Here is a 16465-nt window from a genome sequence, read left to right as displayed (position 1 = left end):
GCTTTTCTCTAGCTTCTTTCAAATTTTTTTCTTTGTTTTTAATTTTCTACAGTTTGATTATTAAGCAAATTCCTTTGGGTTTATCCTATTTGGGGTTCATTGAACTTCTTTTTTAAATTGTAAATTGTTTTATTAATCCTTACCCAAGGATATTTTTTCATTGATTTTTGTAGAGAGAGGGGAAAGAAAAGGAAGAGACAGAGAGAGAAACATCGATGTGAGAAAGACACATCAATTGGTTGTCTCCTGCATGCACCCCGACCAGGGCTGGGGAACCTGCAACTGAGGGATGTGTCATTGACTGGACTCTAACCCAGGATCCTTTAGTCTGCAGGCCTATACACTGAGCCAACCTGGCTAGGGCTCACTGAACTTGAATCTGTAAAGTTATGTCTTTTGCTGGCGAAGTTCTCACCTATTTATTTTTTTATTGCTTTTAAAGAGCGAGGAAGGGAAAGGAAGAGAGAAACATTAATGATGAGAGAGAATCATTGATTGGCTGCCTCCTGTGTGCTTCCTACTGGGGATCTAGCCCAAAACCTGGGCATGTGTCTGACTGGGAATCAAACCAGCAACCTTTTGGTGCATGGGGCTATGTTTAACCAATTGAGCCACACCAGCCAGGGCTCATCTATTATTTCTTCAAATAATTTTTTTTTCTTCAAATAATTTTCAAGCATTGTACTTTCTTCTCTCCCTCTGGTTCTATCCCTTAGTTCACTTTTCAGAGTTTTTGGCATGCTGTTTAGGATCACATTGACTCTTAGGTACATCAAGGGTGAGCCCACTTTATCGACAACTACATAGGATCTGTTTTCCAGAGCTCCTTTCTGTTCGAGATGTCCTGGCGCTTTAATCTGCTCTGTTGGGTACTTCCCACAATTGCATCCATACTCCAGGGCTCAGCAGCAGGAGACAGACATTCCATAAGTTTTAACCCCCCCCAAGAGGTTTTTAAATATATATATTTTTTATTTTTTTTTACAGAGAGGAAGGGAGAGGGATAGAGAGTTAGAAACATCGACGAGAGAGAAACATTGATCAGCTGCCTCCTGCACACCCCCTACTGGGGATATGCCCACAACCAAGGTACATGCCCTTTACCAGGATTGAACCCGGTACCCTTCAGTCCGCAGGCTGATGCTCTATCCACTGAGCCAAACTGGTTAGGGCCCCCTGAGAGTTTTGTAGGTGCCCAGGTCTCCCACCATTGCAGCCATTCAGGGTGATGAAACTTGAGAAAATGAACAAAAGAGGGCATAACAAGAAAAAAATGAGGAATTTCACCCACTTTCTCTGAGTGTTAGACCTTTTTCCCCCTCCTCAAGGTAGAACTGAGGGCTTCTCCGAGAGCTCTCTGTCCACACCGATGCCCACTTCTGGGTTTTGGGCTTTTCTTGAGTCCTGGCTGGAGGATGTCAGAGGAAGAAAAAGTGTAAGCTCACCACCGGTTATGTGGTATTTCAAATTCTGTTCTTCTCCCCTAACCTAGCCGCTACTATTTAGTTTTCGGGGTCTTCATCCAGCTGCTGCATGTGTTTTCTGTCCAGGATTTATAGGTGCATTCAGTGCGAGAGACAGGGGAGTGTGCTTTCTCCATGTTATCAGAACCAGGAAGTACTTCATTTGCATATAGTGCAATTTAACACCAAAAATTTATTGTTTTGCCTTTCAGTTTATATTCATAGTCTATCTGGATGACTTCATTTTTTATTCTTTGTTTGTTTTGAGTATCATTATGATCTCCTGGGCTTGTGTATATTTATTTCAACGCATTACAGCCATTCTCTTTAGGCTCAGCTTGTCCCATCTCTGCTAGTGGGAGCTCTTTTCAGTTGGCTCCTATGTCCTTCCAACATGACTCCAAAAGTCTTTGGTAGCATTCTGGATTTTCCATTAAGTTCTTACACAACAAAATGTCCTAAGCTATTCTTTTCATTGTCTGACTCAGAGTAGGAATAGAACATTTTTTAAGGACTTAGGGTTCATTTGAATGAAAAATGATATTTAGATGTTATGCTATAGGCAGTGGAGATACTCACTGCTACAGGGTTGCCCTTAATTCTCTTTTTGGAAATGTTTTTTAAATTATAAAAGCAATCCATTTTCTCTAGAACATTTGAAAGTATAGATATATAAGGATATTAAAATTATTCCTTATTTTCCACTTAGAATTTTGGCTTTTGAGACTGGAAAACTAGTTTTTAAAATTAGAACTATCAGATATTCTAAATTCTTATTTGAACCTCCTCATTTTATTTTATTTTTTTATTTTTATCACTTTCAGAAGTTCAGAGACTTGAGGCACTCTGGATGTTTACAAACCCTCCAAAATTAATAATAAAATAGCATGTTTATTGGAGGGACCACTTTGTAAATTATATAAATATCTAACCACTATGCTGTATACCTGATGCTAATATGAAATAAGGTTGAATGTCAACTGTAACTGAAAAATAAAAAAGTATTAAAGGTTTTATTTCTAAAATATTCAAATTGATTGAATTTAATTAATTCAAACATATTGAATTCAATGAGAAAAAAAAAAACCCACCAGAATTTAATGTTCCCTTCTGAGAGTGGTGGTAGATAAATTTAGAAGTTCCCTCTGTAATAAAATATATAGAGAAATAAAACCAAGAAAAAAAAGAGACAAAAAGTTATACATCAATTGCAACATCTGTTTCATGTAAACTTTAAAAGAGATTGGTAAGCAATTTAGAAGCATGATAAACTATAATGAAGTCCCATTTTTATATTTAGTAGAACTTTGTAATAAATGATGCTGTTAACCAAGTTGGGGAACATAAAAGCAATGTCAGGTTTGGGGAAAATAATGAGGTAAAAAAAATCAAAGAACTTTATTGAGATGCTAGAGTCCCGGTGCATGAAATTTGTGTACTGGGCGATGGGGGGTGGTGGGGGGGTGGTTCCCAGTCCCTCAGGCAGGCCTGTGCCCTCTCGCAGTCCGGGAGCCCTTGGGGGATGTCCAACTGCTGTGGAGGTGGAAGAGCTCCCGCCACCACCGCTGCGCTCACCAGCCATGAGCCCAGCTTCTGGCTGAGCAATGCTCCCCCTGTGGGAACACACTGACCACTAGGGGGCAGCTCCTGCATTGAGCGTCTGCCCCCTTGTGGTCAGTGCATGTCATAGCAACAGGTCATTTCACCATTTGGTCAATTTGCATATTAGCCTTTTATTATATAGGATAGCTCACATATAGTAAAATTCACCCTTTAAAAGTATTCTATTCAGTGCTTTTTAATTTTTTTCTTTAATCCTCACCTGCAGATATGTTTTTACTGATTTTTAGAGAGTGAGGAAGTAGGGGAGAGAGAGAGAAACGTCAATGAGAAAGAAACAATGATCAGTTGCCTCCCTTTGTATGCTCTCTAAACCAAAATTATATAAACCCATTATATAACTTCAGTGATGGATAACGTTTTAGTACTAAGATTTTTTAAAAAGATATATTTTATTGATTTTTTTTACAGAGAGGAAGGGAGAGGGATAGAGAGTTAGAAACATCGGTGAAAGAGAAACATCGATCAGCTGCCTCCTCCACACCCCCTACTGGGGATGTGCCCACAGCCAAGGTACATGACCTTGACCGGAATCAAACCTGGGACCCTTCAGTCTGCAGGCCGACGCTCTGTCCACTGAGCCAAACCAGTCAGGGCTAAGATCTCATTTTGTAATACTTACATTGCTTGGTTGCTTACATCTCTAAACCAGGTTGCTGAATATTGACACATAATACTTCCTTTTTTCCTTTTAGTGTTTTTCTTCTACTTAAAATGTGGCTTCTAAAGTACTGTTGTTGGTTTTTTGTTGTTTTTTTCAGAGAAACCATGCCAGATGGATCAACTGGATCGAATCCTTCTCTCTGGCATCTATAATGTACGCAAGGGGAAGACCCAGCTGCATAAGTGGGCTGAACGCCTAGTTGTTCTCTGTGGCACCTGCCTCATCGTTTCCTCGGTGAAGGATTGTCAAACTGGAAAGATGCACATTTTGCCTCTGGTTGGGGGAAAGGTAAGACTCACAAAGATGAATTATTCTTCATTTGATCATCTTAATTTTAAAAAATCATATATGCTTTTTATAGCTTTTTCACATCTTTTAAAAGAAAAAAATATGAGCATTGTTAATGCTTACATCACAAAACTGGTCTTTAAGAGTTCTTAGGTTTAAATGAAAAAACTGACTCAGGCTAATTTAAGCATCAAGCAGCTTTATTTACATTACAGACTTTATGGGAGAGCCAAATGGTATCCATGCCCCAAGTTCTGCTGTGAAGTCCTTTGGAAGATACTCATGTCTCCATTGGTAGGCACTGGTAACCAAGAGCAGACAGAAGATTCTAACACTAGAAGCTGCTTTTGGAAACTAGAAGTAGCTGCCATTATCCATCACCAATATAGATTCTTTCTAGTTTCTCCTCTCTCCCTTGTTAGACTAAAATTCAGACTGCGGGGCGGTCAAAAGTCTCCAACCAGCAGCCATGGAGACGTCATTTTTTGCATCTGTACTAGAGAATTTCCCATCAAAGGCAATCTGAATTTAAGAGAGCCTCTAGACAAAATGACTGTAAATTCATGCTTTGAAACATCCAATCTGCATGTCTCTACAGCAATGTAGATAAAATATGCATAATAAAAAGATAAATATATAAAAAAGATGTGGCTGGGCTTAAGAATATAGAATAAAAATGTAAGTGGTGAGTAGGTCTGAAACTGAGGACCTTCTGGGCTCTGGGTCTGAAAGGTTGTGGCCACCCAGGAGTTCAGCTGTTGTAAGTATTTGGGTCTAAAAGTGCTCTACTCATAATGAGGGACCTGGCACCGTCTTATTGCTTGAAGCCAGGAGATGAGTAGTAGTTTTTGTTCATGAAAGAAAGCTGGAAAAAACACACCAAAACCAAAAAACCAAAACTGTTAACCAGTCACTGGAACCAAGGCTGATTTCTATCTATGGTCCCAAAGAAGTGAGAGGACCCAGTTATATGGCTTGTGATCAGGAAATGATCAAGCTCCAACTGGCTTAATGAATGAATGTATGTAATTCCCATATCAACCATGGGGCAGGAGCCCAACACTACCAGTATGAGACCTGGTTCTGGCCTTGGGTGGTGGGGGGGAGGTGCTGAAGGAATGAATGAAGAAAGTAAGTAAAATTTCTCCAAAGGGAGAAAATGAGTGAGGGCAAGGTTGGGGGATTGGTGGGGAAGAAACGTGAGATAGAGCAAGAAAGAAAAAAAAAAAGAATCTTACATTCAGGTAATTCTTGCCCATTCTTTCTCTTTCCTCATAATAGAACAGAATTTTGTTTAGGGTAGCAGTATACCAAGATAAAAAACCTCCCTAACCTCCCTTGCAAGTATAAACAAAAGTTTAAAGTTTCCAGGTGCGACTTTTGGGAAAACCCTTCAAAATGGGGCAGACATGAATGGCTTGACTCTTTATCTACTTTGTCTTCCCAACACAGTCGCCCAGTGTTGGAGGTGGAGCAGTCATACGGTGATTGAGAATGGCAAGCATATGCGGAGTGTGATCATTTGGAAAGTAGAAAGCATTTGGGTCTCTGGTGGCATTGTGAGCTGCTGTACCAGTTATGGACTGACTCTGTATTTAAGCCACTGTTTTACAACTTAATAAATTAATTGATGTGCTGAAGAATTTCACATATAAAAATATAAAAGAGCCCTTAAAGGAGGTGCTGGTATACATTAATATGAGTTCCAGAGAAGAGAGTAGAGGAGAAAGGAAAGCAATAATGGTTGAAATTTTTCTGGAAGTAAAGACAAACTTGAGTGTTCAGATAAAAAATATATAGTGTACCAAGTAGGATAAATAAAAATAAATCTACATCTAGACATATTGCAGAACATGAAGGACAAAGAGCAAATAATAAAAGCTTCCAGAGAGAAAAAGATTACCTACAAAGAATTGACAGGCCAACGACAGTCTTCTTTTCATCAAAGTATGTGCTAGAAGACTACACAATTGCTGAAAGAAAATAAATGTCAACCTGTGTTTTATAGCCAGCTGAGTTATCTTATGAGAATCAAGGCAAAATAGGACATTTTAGGACAAAGACTAATAAGCTGACATTCTCACCGAAAGAACTAATGAAGGATGTACTTCTAAAAAACAACCCCCTCCTGAAGAAAAAAAAGTAAAAGAAAAAATAGAACAACAAAGGAAAGTAAATTCAGAGGGAAGATATTTGATATAAGAAACAATAAATGCAGAAATTGATAAAATATGGTGGTAAACATATTTATTATAAGATTTTTAAAAAACTTATATATTTTGCCCTAGCTGGCTTGGCTCAGCGGATAGAGTGTCAGCCTGCGGACTGAAGGGTCCCAGGTTCGATTCCGGCCAAGGGCACATGCCTGGGTTGCGGGCTCGATCCCCAGTAGGGGGTGTGCAAGAGGCAGCCGATCAATGATTCTCTCTCATCATTGATGTTTCTCTCTCTCTCTCCTTCTCTCTTCCTCTCTGCAATCAATAAAGAAATACATTTAAAAAAAAAACTTACATATTTTAATTATGAAATCAAACTACTAGAGCACAAACTACCCTGAACAATATTCAGGATGTGGTGGTATGTTCCATAATAAAGTGTGGTGTAGTCTTGGGATAAGAGGATAGAAACACCAAGTAGCTTTCATCGTTATTAGGAAAATTAAGTATGCATTTAAAAATTTTAAGGATAACTACTAAAAGTAGAGGGGAGAAAGAGAATATAAAATATCTGTAATGCTAAAAGAAGACAGGAAAAGAGTTGGAAAAAAGCAAAATAAATTGCATGGTAAGTTATCACAAGTTGTAATAGAAATAAATCCAAATATATCAGTAATCACAATAATTGCAAATATCAGATTTTTATTTAAATCTTACTACTTGCTATTTAAAAGAGACACCTAAAACTTAGAAGGTTGAACATGAAATGATGTAAAAATTGCACTAATCAAATAGCAACCAAAATAAAATTTCTATAGTTATAGTAACATACAAAACATTTACACTAATATCTATATACAACAAAGGACTTGTATCCAGAATATATAAAGAACTTTAACAACACAGTGATAGACAAGTAACTTAGTAAAAAACAGAGCTAAAGATTTGAACAGACCCTTTACCAAAGAAGATATACTGATGGCAGATAAACACATGAAAAGATTCTCATCATCATTAGTTATTAGAGAAATGCTGATTAAAATCACAGTTAGATACTACACTAGAATGACTAAAATAAAAAGACTGATGAATACCTAGTTATCAAAGATGGGGAGCAACTGGAACACATACATCTTTGGTTGGAATGCAGTCACTTTGGAAACCTTTTATTTTGTGTTTATTTGTTTCTTAGAAAGTTAAACACATGCTTATTAGATGATCCGCTAGTTCTTCTAGGTATTGGGAAATGAACATATATCTTTATAACAACTTTAAGTGAATAATTCCCTGAAACTACAAGCATTAATCTAAGTGAAAGAGGCCAGGTATAAAAAATTCTTTTTACTGTATGATTCCATTTGTGTAATTCTAAAAAAGACAAAAAAACTATAATGATAGGAAACAAATGACTGGTTATCAGGTTATGGAGGGAAGGGGATTGACTGCAAAAGGGCACAAGGGAAATTTGGGGGGTGATGGGGTTATACAACTATATTCATTTATAAGAACTTACCAAATTGTTCACTTAGAACCAGTAAATTTAAAAAAAATCTACAAATTTTATGTAAATTGTGCCTCAATAAAACTTGCCTCCCAAAAAAGACTAATGCAGAAGCATTACAGGGAAAAAGAGGTTCACTACAAATTGATGAGAGCAATATTTCACCTTGAATATTTAATAATTCTGAAGTTGCACATTTTACAATGTAGTTGGAACATATATAATACAAAAATTAACAATTACCCAGAGAAGTTGACAAGTTAACTTTTTGTGTGTGTAAGTCCTCACTTAAGGAATTTTTCCCATTGCCTTTTTGTAAAGAGAGTGAGAGCCCTAGCTGGTTTGGCTCAGTGGAGAGAGTGTTGGCCTGCGGACTGAAGGGTCCCAGGTTCAATTCCAGTCAAGGGCACATGCCCAGGTTTCGGGCTCAATCCCTAGTGGGGGGTGTGCAGGAGGCAGCCGATCAGTGATTCTCCCTCATCATTGATGTTTCTCTCTCTCTCTCCCTTCCTCTCTGAAATCAATAAAAATGCATTTTAAAAAATAGAAAAAGAAAAAAGAGAGTGACAGGGAGAGAGGGATGGGGGGGAGAGAGAGAGAGAGGGGGGGGAGAACATCAGTGTGAGAGAGACACTTTGATTAGTTGCCTCCTGCATGCGCCCCAATGGGCCTGGTATCAATCCTGCAACCCAGGCACGTGCCCTTTACCAGGAATTGAACCCACAACCCTTCCATGTGTGGGCTGTCCTCTAACCACTCAAGACACACAGGCCAGGGCTGACAAATTAACTTCTAGTGGGAGATTTACAAACCTTTCTCAGTATTAGACATTGTATGATTATATTTTTCTGTGTCAGCATCCCATAATGAATATTTAAAAGGGAAAATTATTGTAAAACAATCAGTATCTGTTATTCATTTCAATAAGATTCTTTATTTTGACACAGACTCATTCAGCTGCAATGTTCTATTGCTAAGAAAAATGTTCATGCTGTGAGCATCACAATAGAAAGTTATAAATATTATTTAATTTTATTGGATCTTTTTAATATGGTTCTTTTTTCTGAAACTATTTTATGTTTCTGCCACTTGATTCAGTGTTTACTTGGCACCAGAAACCTAATGATTTATGAGTATCACTCGGAAATTTCCAGCCGACTCACTAAGATTTAGTAGCTATGATATACCAAAGCTAGATGTCAGACAAAGATGTAAATATAGTTACTATAAAAAGACTTCATCCTCATCAAAGCTCTTTAGGTTGGACTTTTGGACTTGGAAATTTTTCTTTGAAGAAAGCTGTTGTGCTGTGAATCCCCACTGCCATCCCAGATGGGAACAGGGAGTTTGCCTCTTTCCTCTAGCTTGGTGAAAGAGGTTTCAGCAGGACGCGAGAGAGCTTGATGCAGGTCTCCTGCGGTAAAGGGGGCGTAATGGTCTGGTGTCCTGACTTCTGACCAGGAAGTCCTGAGGATAAGAGATAGGCTATCTGACTGCTTTGGTGATAGCTCATGCGTTGGTCAGTTTGTGACTCAGATGGATTGAGAGAGAGAGCGAGAGTCATTGGTTGAGTGGGTGGATTCTCTTAGAACATGTCCAGTAGGGCCACCTGGAGGGGCAGACAGGATTTACCAGAGGACAGGCTGTAAATGGACCACCAGATTCCTTTGGGTATGAGGAGGGAGTGGTCAGTTGCTGGAATAACATTCATTAGCCAGGTCAAGGGACCTGGGAGAAGCCATCATTGGTTGGATTGGGCTTGGTGGGGATAATCCAAAGAACCCTCCGAAGGACCCGTTGAAATTGGCTTTTAAATTCCCTTTAAAATCTGCTGGGCCCAGAGAGTGTGGAGTGAGGTTATGGACTGCTAGCCTAGTCAGAACCTTTGGGCTTAGTTTCCCTGTCCTTCCTCCCCTTCTACTTCAGCCCTGGAGGGAGCCAGAAATGGCATCTAGCCCAGCACCTAGTGAGTAAGGGAGGAGGCGAGTCCACAAAGCAGGCCAGGGCACCCCTTGCAGGCAGGCAGCTACCTCCAGTGTGCTCAAGTGTTGGTGGAAAGGGTTGGAGCAGTCTAACATTTGAATGGAAACTTTGCCTCTTACCATGTAGGCCTGTTCTGGACATTCTTGTCCTGAATCAGCAAAATTCTTGCATCACAGGGACTTGTACTTGCTGTTGCTGCTTCTCCCTCAGGTGTCCTTGCCTTGCTCCTTGCCCCCCTTAGGGTCGTTGTTCACATGTTACTTCCTCAGTGAGTCCTTCCTTGACTTCCTACTCATCATTTGGACCACCCACCCTGTTCCCCTCCAAGCCCTTACCCTGCTCTGTTTTTCTTCATATTACTCATTATATAACGTCACAGTTTTGGTGTTAGAGTGTTTGTCCCCTTTCAAATATAAACTCCATTGAGAGCAGGGACGGGCTTTGCTGTTTTCCCCGTTGTGTCTCCAGCATCCAGAATAACAATGTATTTATTCAACAAATACTTAATTGTCAAATTAAGACTATTTTGTGATTTAAAGAATCATAAATAAATTTACTCATGATTATGCACTGAGTTCTCTTTCAACATACTTGTTAAATAAGTATTCTTTTGCTTTTTATAAATGGTTTTATTGAGATATAATTAACAAACCATACAATTCATCCATTTAAAGTGTACTATTTAAGTCCTGGCCTGGTAGCTAAGCTGGTTAGAGCGTTGTCCTGAAACACCAAGGTTGCGGGTTTGATCCCTGTAAGGCAGTGGTTCTTAACCTTCTGGCCCTTTAAATACAGTTCCTCATGTTGTGACCCAACCATAAAATTATTTTCGTTGCTACTTCATAACTGTAATGCCGCTACTGTTATGAATTGTCATGTAAATATCTGATACGCAGGATGGTCTTAGGCGACCCCTGTGAAAGGGTCGTTTGACTGCCACAGGGGTCTCGACCCACAGGTTGAGAACCGCTTCTGTAAGGGCACATACAAGAATCAACCAATCACTTGGCTGGTGTGGCTCAGTGATTGAGCATCAACCCATGAATCAGGAGGTCACAGTTCATTTCCCAGTCAGGGCACATGCCCAGATTATGGGCTCGATCCCTAGTAGGGGGCATGCAGGAAGCAGCCAATCGATGATTCTCATCATTGATGTTTGATATCTCTCCCTCTCCCTTCCTCTCTGAAATCAATAAAAAAAAATATAGCCTTAGCTGGTTTGGCTCAGTGGATAGAGTATCAGCCTGCGGACTGAAGGATCCCGGGTTCGATTCTGGTCAAGGGCACATGTCTGGGTTGTGGGCTCAATCCCCAGTGGGGGTGGGGGTGCAGGAGGCAGCCGATCAGTGATTCTCTATTATCAATGATGTTTCTATCTCTCCCTCTCCCTTCCTCTCTGAAATCAATAAAAATATCTAAAAAGAGTAAACATCAGTTATAATAAATAAATATATGTGTGTGTATGTATATATGAATCAACCAATAAAAGCATAAGTGGAACAACAAATTGATGTCTCTGTCTCTCAACAAATTAAAAAAAATTAAAGTGTACAATTTAATGTCTTTTAATGTACTTGAAGAGTCATACAACCATTATCACAATCAATTTTAGAATATTTTCATGACTTTGAAAAGGAAACCGACCCTCCTTAGCCATAATTTTCCCAGCCCTAGTCACCTACTAATCTTCTTTCTGTCTCTACAGATATGCTGATTCTGGACACTTCAGATAAATGGAATCATACAATGTATGGTTCTTTGTGACTGGTTTCTTTTACTTAGCATAATGTTTTCAAGGTTTATACATGTTGTAGTGTATATCAACATTTTATTCCTGTTTATTGCTGAATAATATTTCACTATGGCTATACCACATTTTTATACTTTTACCTATTGGACCTTTAGGTTATACTGCTATAATTTATAAGTTTTTGTATGGATGTATGTTTTCAGTTCTCTTGGGTCTATACTTAGAAGTGGCATTGCAGGGTTATATACTTACTCTATGTTTAATCTTTTGAGGAACTGCCACATTGTTTCCCAAAGTAGCTGAACCATTTCATATTCTCACCAGCAGTGTATGATGATTCCAGTATCTCCACAACCTTGCTGTACTTGTTACCCAACATTTATTACCTGTCTTTTTTATTTTATAGCCATCCTAGTGGATGTGACGTGGTATCTCATGGTTTTGATTTGTATTTATCTAGTAACTAATGACATTGACATCATTTCATGTGTTTATTGACTGTTCATAGTTTTTCGAGAAATGTCTATTCAGATCCTTTGCCACCTTTTAAAAAATTGAGTTATTATCATGTATTGTCCTTTGTTTTTTTGACTAGGATTTTTAAAAAATGGATTCTTGTTTTCTTTCCTACTCTTCTTCAGGTAGAAGAAGTGAAGCGAAGGCAGTACTCCCTTGCATTCAGCTCAGCTGGAGCCCAGGCTCAGACCTATCATGTCAGCTTTGAGACTTTGGCTGAGTCCCAGAGATGGCAACGGCAAGCATCCAAGGTGATAAGCTGTCAAATGGCATGATGTGGCGATAAGAATGTAGAAGCCCAATAGAAATGTATTTTGAAACTAAACTTAATCCCAAGAGAGTGAATTATAATTCTTACTAGTGCACATTTTATTCTAGGCCTTTTTTTGAGTATATAATGAATGAAATAAAGGAATTATTGTCAGGTCTTTAACTTATTTATATTTGGATAGTACAAAATGCTTTCAAAAGTATTTTAAGGTGCATTTACCTTTTATGCCACTTCTGTGTGGAGGGTAAGGCCTTGAAGGAAGGAGATTCAAATGACTTTCCGTGGACCGTAGTAGTTGGTGATGGATGGAATTATTCCCTAACTGGTAGCCTAGTTTCCTTGGTCTGTTTACATTTAGCACAGCTTTGATGAACCACTTCAGATTTGAACTTATGATGGGACATGACCTGTGATCCTGCCACAAACCGTTATTCCTGTATGCTGAGGATAATTAGCTTTTCAGCGTAATTTCTACTTCTTTAGCCTGTAATGACAAGTGCTCTAAAGTTGTATTGCAATTTCTAAATCCTCCTGTTCGCAGAATTTTGACACATTTTTCTTTGTGGAACTAAGTAATTGCATAAAGGGTTGTTTCAATATAATGACCTGTCATCAAAACATGAATGACTTCTCCAGTGGTATTTTGTTTGTTTGTTTGTTTTTAGACCCATTTTTCAGAACCCATGTTTTATTAGTATACTATTGTAGAAATACAAACCTCATTTTTGCCTTATTGGATTTTCTGTACTTATATTGTGTAATAAAATCTGCTCGGTATAAATCTAGTTTCAATTTTTAGTAGCTATTGCATTCTTTTGCCCTGAGAAGTTAATATTTTTTGAGCATCTTTTGAATGCTAAGCAGTGTGCTGTGTGCTTGATTATTTAATTTTGTCTTCACTAGTGCAGATGTAGAAACTGTACTAGTAAGTAGCACAGTTCATGTGGCTACAGAAGGCCATGTCTTTCAATATCTCACTGCCTCCCAAAGTTTCGTGGTTAGTTTGAATCATCTTAACTTTACTTCTTGCATGAAATGTTACTTTTCCATCTTTATGATTTATATTTCTTAATCTTCTGCTTATAGACACTTTACAGTATGCCTTTGTGTATTCCTAACAGCTTATAGTTTTAGGAAAAGTAAATATTAGCTGGTTTTTATAAATGAATAATTAGATCTCATTGCCTTTTTTTCTTCTCTTTTTAACCCGGGCCTTTTTGTGTAAATGCGTTCCATGCTGTGCTGGGCGAGAGCATGCAGTACTAGCTCAGATGCTCTTCTCTTTGACCTTATTCAGGTGGTGTCCCAGCGAATCAGTACTGTCGACCTCTCATGTTACAGCCTCGAGGAGGTTCCTGAGCATCTCTTCTACAGTCAAGATATCACCTACCTCAACTTGCGACATAACTTCATGCAACTAGAAAGGCCAGGGGGCCTTGACACCCTTTACAAGTATGTGGAGAATAGGTTTTTGGACTAACTTATTAAAAATGAATCATAGCCCGAACCGGTTTGGCTCAGTGGATAGAGCGTTGGCCTGCGGACTGAGGGTCCCAGGCTCAATTCTGGTCAAGGGCATGTACCTGGGTTGCGGGCACATCCCCAGTAGGGAGTATGCAGGAGGCAGCTGAATCGATGTTACTCTCTCATTGATGTTTCTAACTCTCTATCCCTCTCCCTTCCTCTCTAAAAAAAATCAATAAAATATATATTTTTTAAAAATGAATCATAATCAGTACTTTAGTGGTTTTACTTAGGAGTGAGTATGCTTACCATCATCTACGTATTTTCTATTTTTGATGAGGAAGTAAAATTTTTTATACAATTTTCCCATTTTTCTTCCCCCTCTATAAAACAGAAAATAGATGCAAAATTTCTGTTACAGAGGCAACATTGAACTGCCATTGATCTAGATTATCTTCTGAATTTACTGATACTGATGTAGCCAGGGTAAATTGAGAGATTCAGTTTATGGAAGTTTTCAAATCAAAAGTTATCAAACATAAGTGACTTAAAGGGAATAGGCCTTATTGAAAGAATTCCACTCCCAGGTTGGGGCTTTTATTTTTCCTTTGTATGTGCTACTGCCGACTCTAACCTTTTATTAGCTATGAAACTTCCCTCTCCTAATAAGGAACTATTTCACTCCTAAGGGACTAAGGTATGACCCATATATTTTCCATTTCCTTTGTTAAAATATATTTCCTATTCCCAATCTGCACTCGTGTCACCTCCCTCTTCCCTTTGAAAATGGATGGCAGTGAATAAATATATGGTATAAGTAATTATCTGGGCTTCTTATGGGGAGGGGAGAAATTGGAAGTTAAAGGAGTCAAATTACATGGTGATTAAAAAGATAGTACACATTGAAGTGACATTTTATGTACTTCCTTAGTAACTGATATTTCTAGAATAAATTACAGAAAACTATGATTTTTTTATCTCACATTTTACAAAGTTTTTCAAGTTTAAGCCTGTGATTAGTAATGAGATCATTGTTTTAATAATATTGGTATTTAAAAAATAAAAACAAGCTATAATTTTAAGGAAGTGGTTTTTTTAACATTACCTTCTGAGTTGCTATGAAAATAGGGTAAATCTAGTTTGAGGGTTGGATTAGGAATTCAGAAGTTAAGGCACCAAGGCCACAATCAGTATTCAATGTCAGTACAATTAGAAATCAAGAGTTGAGCCCTGGCCTGTTTTTCTCAGTGGTTAGATCATCATCAGCCCATGGACTGAAGGGTCAGGGGTTCAATTCCGGTGAAGGGCACATACCTCGATTGCAGGCTTGATCCCAGCCCCAGACGGGGCACATGTGAGAGGCAACCAACTGATGAGTCTCTCTCACATTGATGTTTCTCTCTCTCTGTCTCTCCCCCTTCCTTTCATTCTCTCTAAAAAAATCAATGGAGAAAATATCCTCGGGTGAGGATTAACAAAACAAAAACAGAAATCAAGAGTTGAAAATTTGGAAGAGGAGTGTTAGTGTGAGGCACAAGGATTCAAATCTGGAAGCAGGTGATACAGAGCTTCACCGTGGAGAACACCGCCTCAGCCCTACCATCTTGCACCAGCGTATAGTGAAGTACACTACTCCAAAGGAGCGTTACCATAGTGACTTCTGCGGGTCCAATTTAGGTTAATACTGTCTCTGGCTAAGACAGTAGAGATACTTTCACTTGTACCAACAAAATAGAAGCACTAGTAATTACTATTTCGTGTTGTCATATTACAGATCATATTACAGTAAAACTCCATATTATATACATGTCTTAAGCTTCATATAAGTGGCCCATTCATTTCAAGTGACATTTGAACCAATATAATTTCAATATGAAGAAAAGTTGCCTATAAAGGGATTTGGTCTACATGTTAGCTATTCCTGTGTCTATGACAGTGATGGTGAACCTTTTGAGCTCGGCGTGTCAGCATTTTGAAAAACCCTAACTTAACTCTGGTGCCGTGTCACATATAGAAATTTTTTGATATTTGCAACCATAGTAAAACAAAGACTTACATTTTTGATATTTATTTTATATATTTAAATGCCATTTAACAAAGAAAAATCAACCAAAAAAAATGAGTTCGCGTGTCACCTCTGACGTGTGTCATAGGTTCGCCCTCACGGGTCTATGAGTTGATTAATTGTTGCTAGGTCTTTGTTGTATTGCATGTAGAAATAAAGGAAAAGATTTCAAGTATATCAGTGTGACTTAATTGTACCAACATAAGCTTGTCTTCAAGATTTTTCACCTTTTTAAGGAAAAGAGAGACCTCCCATCACACTAGACCTGGTTCCCTTGTAGCCTGGACTGAGCATTGGTCATTTTAGCATCTGTGCTGTGCCCAGTTTGGCACATAGTGAGAGCCCAGTGAATATTTGTGGAACAAATTCTATGATGAGCATTTAAATAGATTGCTTTCTCATTCAATAGTATATATATAAATAATTTGTGCTTTTGCTTTTTAGATTTTCTCATCTGAAGGGCCTGAACTTGTCCCATAACAAACTTGGGTTGTTTCCTGTATTGTTATGTGAGATTTCTACCCTGACTGAGCTAAATCTTTCCTGTAATGGATTTCACGACCTGCCAAGTCAGATTGGCAATCTCCTAAAGTAAGTATCATGACTTGTCACTAGTTTCTTCATGTCCGTGGCAGAATAAGTTACTGGTCTGGCATTTGGACTGAAAGTAGTACCATGTGCTTTCCCAGTGAAATAAGTCCTGTAATTATGAGCATTCTGTCAG

General features: G+C 38.4%; 1 protein-coding gene across 4 annotated transcripts in view; it reads left to right on the top strand.

Moving 5' to 3' along the window:
- The window catches only part of PHLPP2 (PH domain and leucine rich repeat protein phosphatase 2), a 90786-nt gene that overhangs the window by 32813 nt on the left and 41508 nt on the right, over window positions 1-16465 (top strand). For all 4 annotated transcript variants that reach the window (XR_011468889.1, XR_011468890.1, XM_070398491.1 and 1 more), the window contains exons 4-7: window positions 3845-4035; window positions 12067-12192; window positions 13510-13664; window positions 16186-16332. Coding sequence is in view for 2 of the 4 variants with exons in the window: in XM_070398491.1 (XP_070254592.1) it covers window positions 3845-4035; window positions 12067-12192; window positions 13510-13664; window positions 16186-16332 (619 nt within the window). In the remaining 2 variants the exon portion in view is untranslated. The remainder of the gene's footprint in view (window positions 1-3844; window positions 4036-12066; window positions 12193-13509; window positions 13665-16185; window positions 16333-16465) is intronic.

The sequence above is a fragment of the Myotis yumanensis genome, unplaced genomic scaffold (genome assembly GCF_028538775.1).
Source record: "Myotis yumanensis isolate MYYU_CA2020_CCGP unplaced genomic scaffold, mMyoYum1.0.hap1 SCAF_18, whole genome shotgun sequence".
NCBI classification, from domain to species: domain Eukaryota; kingdom Metazoa; phylum Chordata; class Mammalia; order Chiroptera; family Vespertilionidae; genus Myotis; species Myotis yumanensis.
The sequence above is the reverse complement of the archived record's forward strand: the minus strand, read 5'-3'. Positions and strand labels throughout refer to the sequence as shown.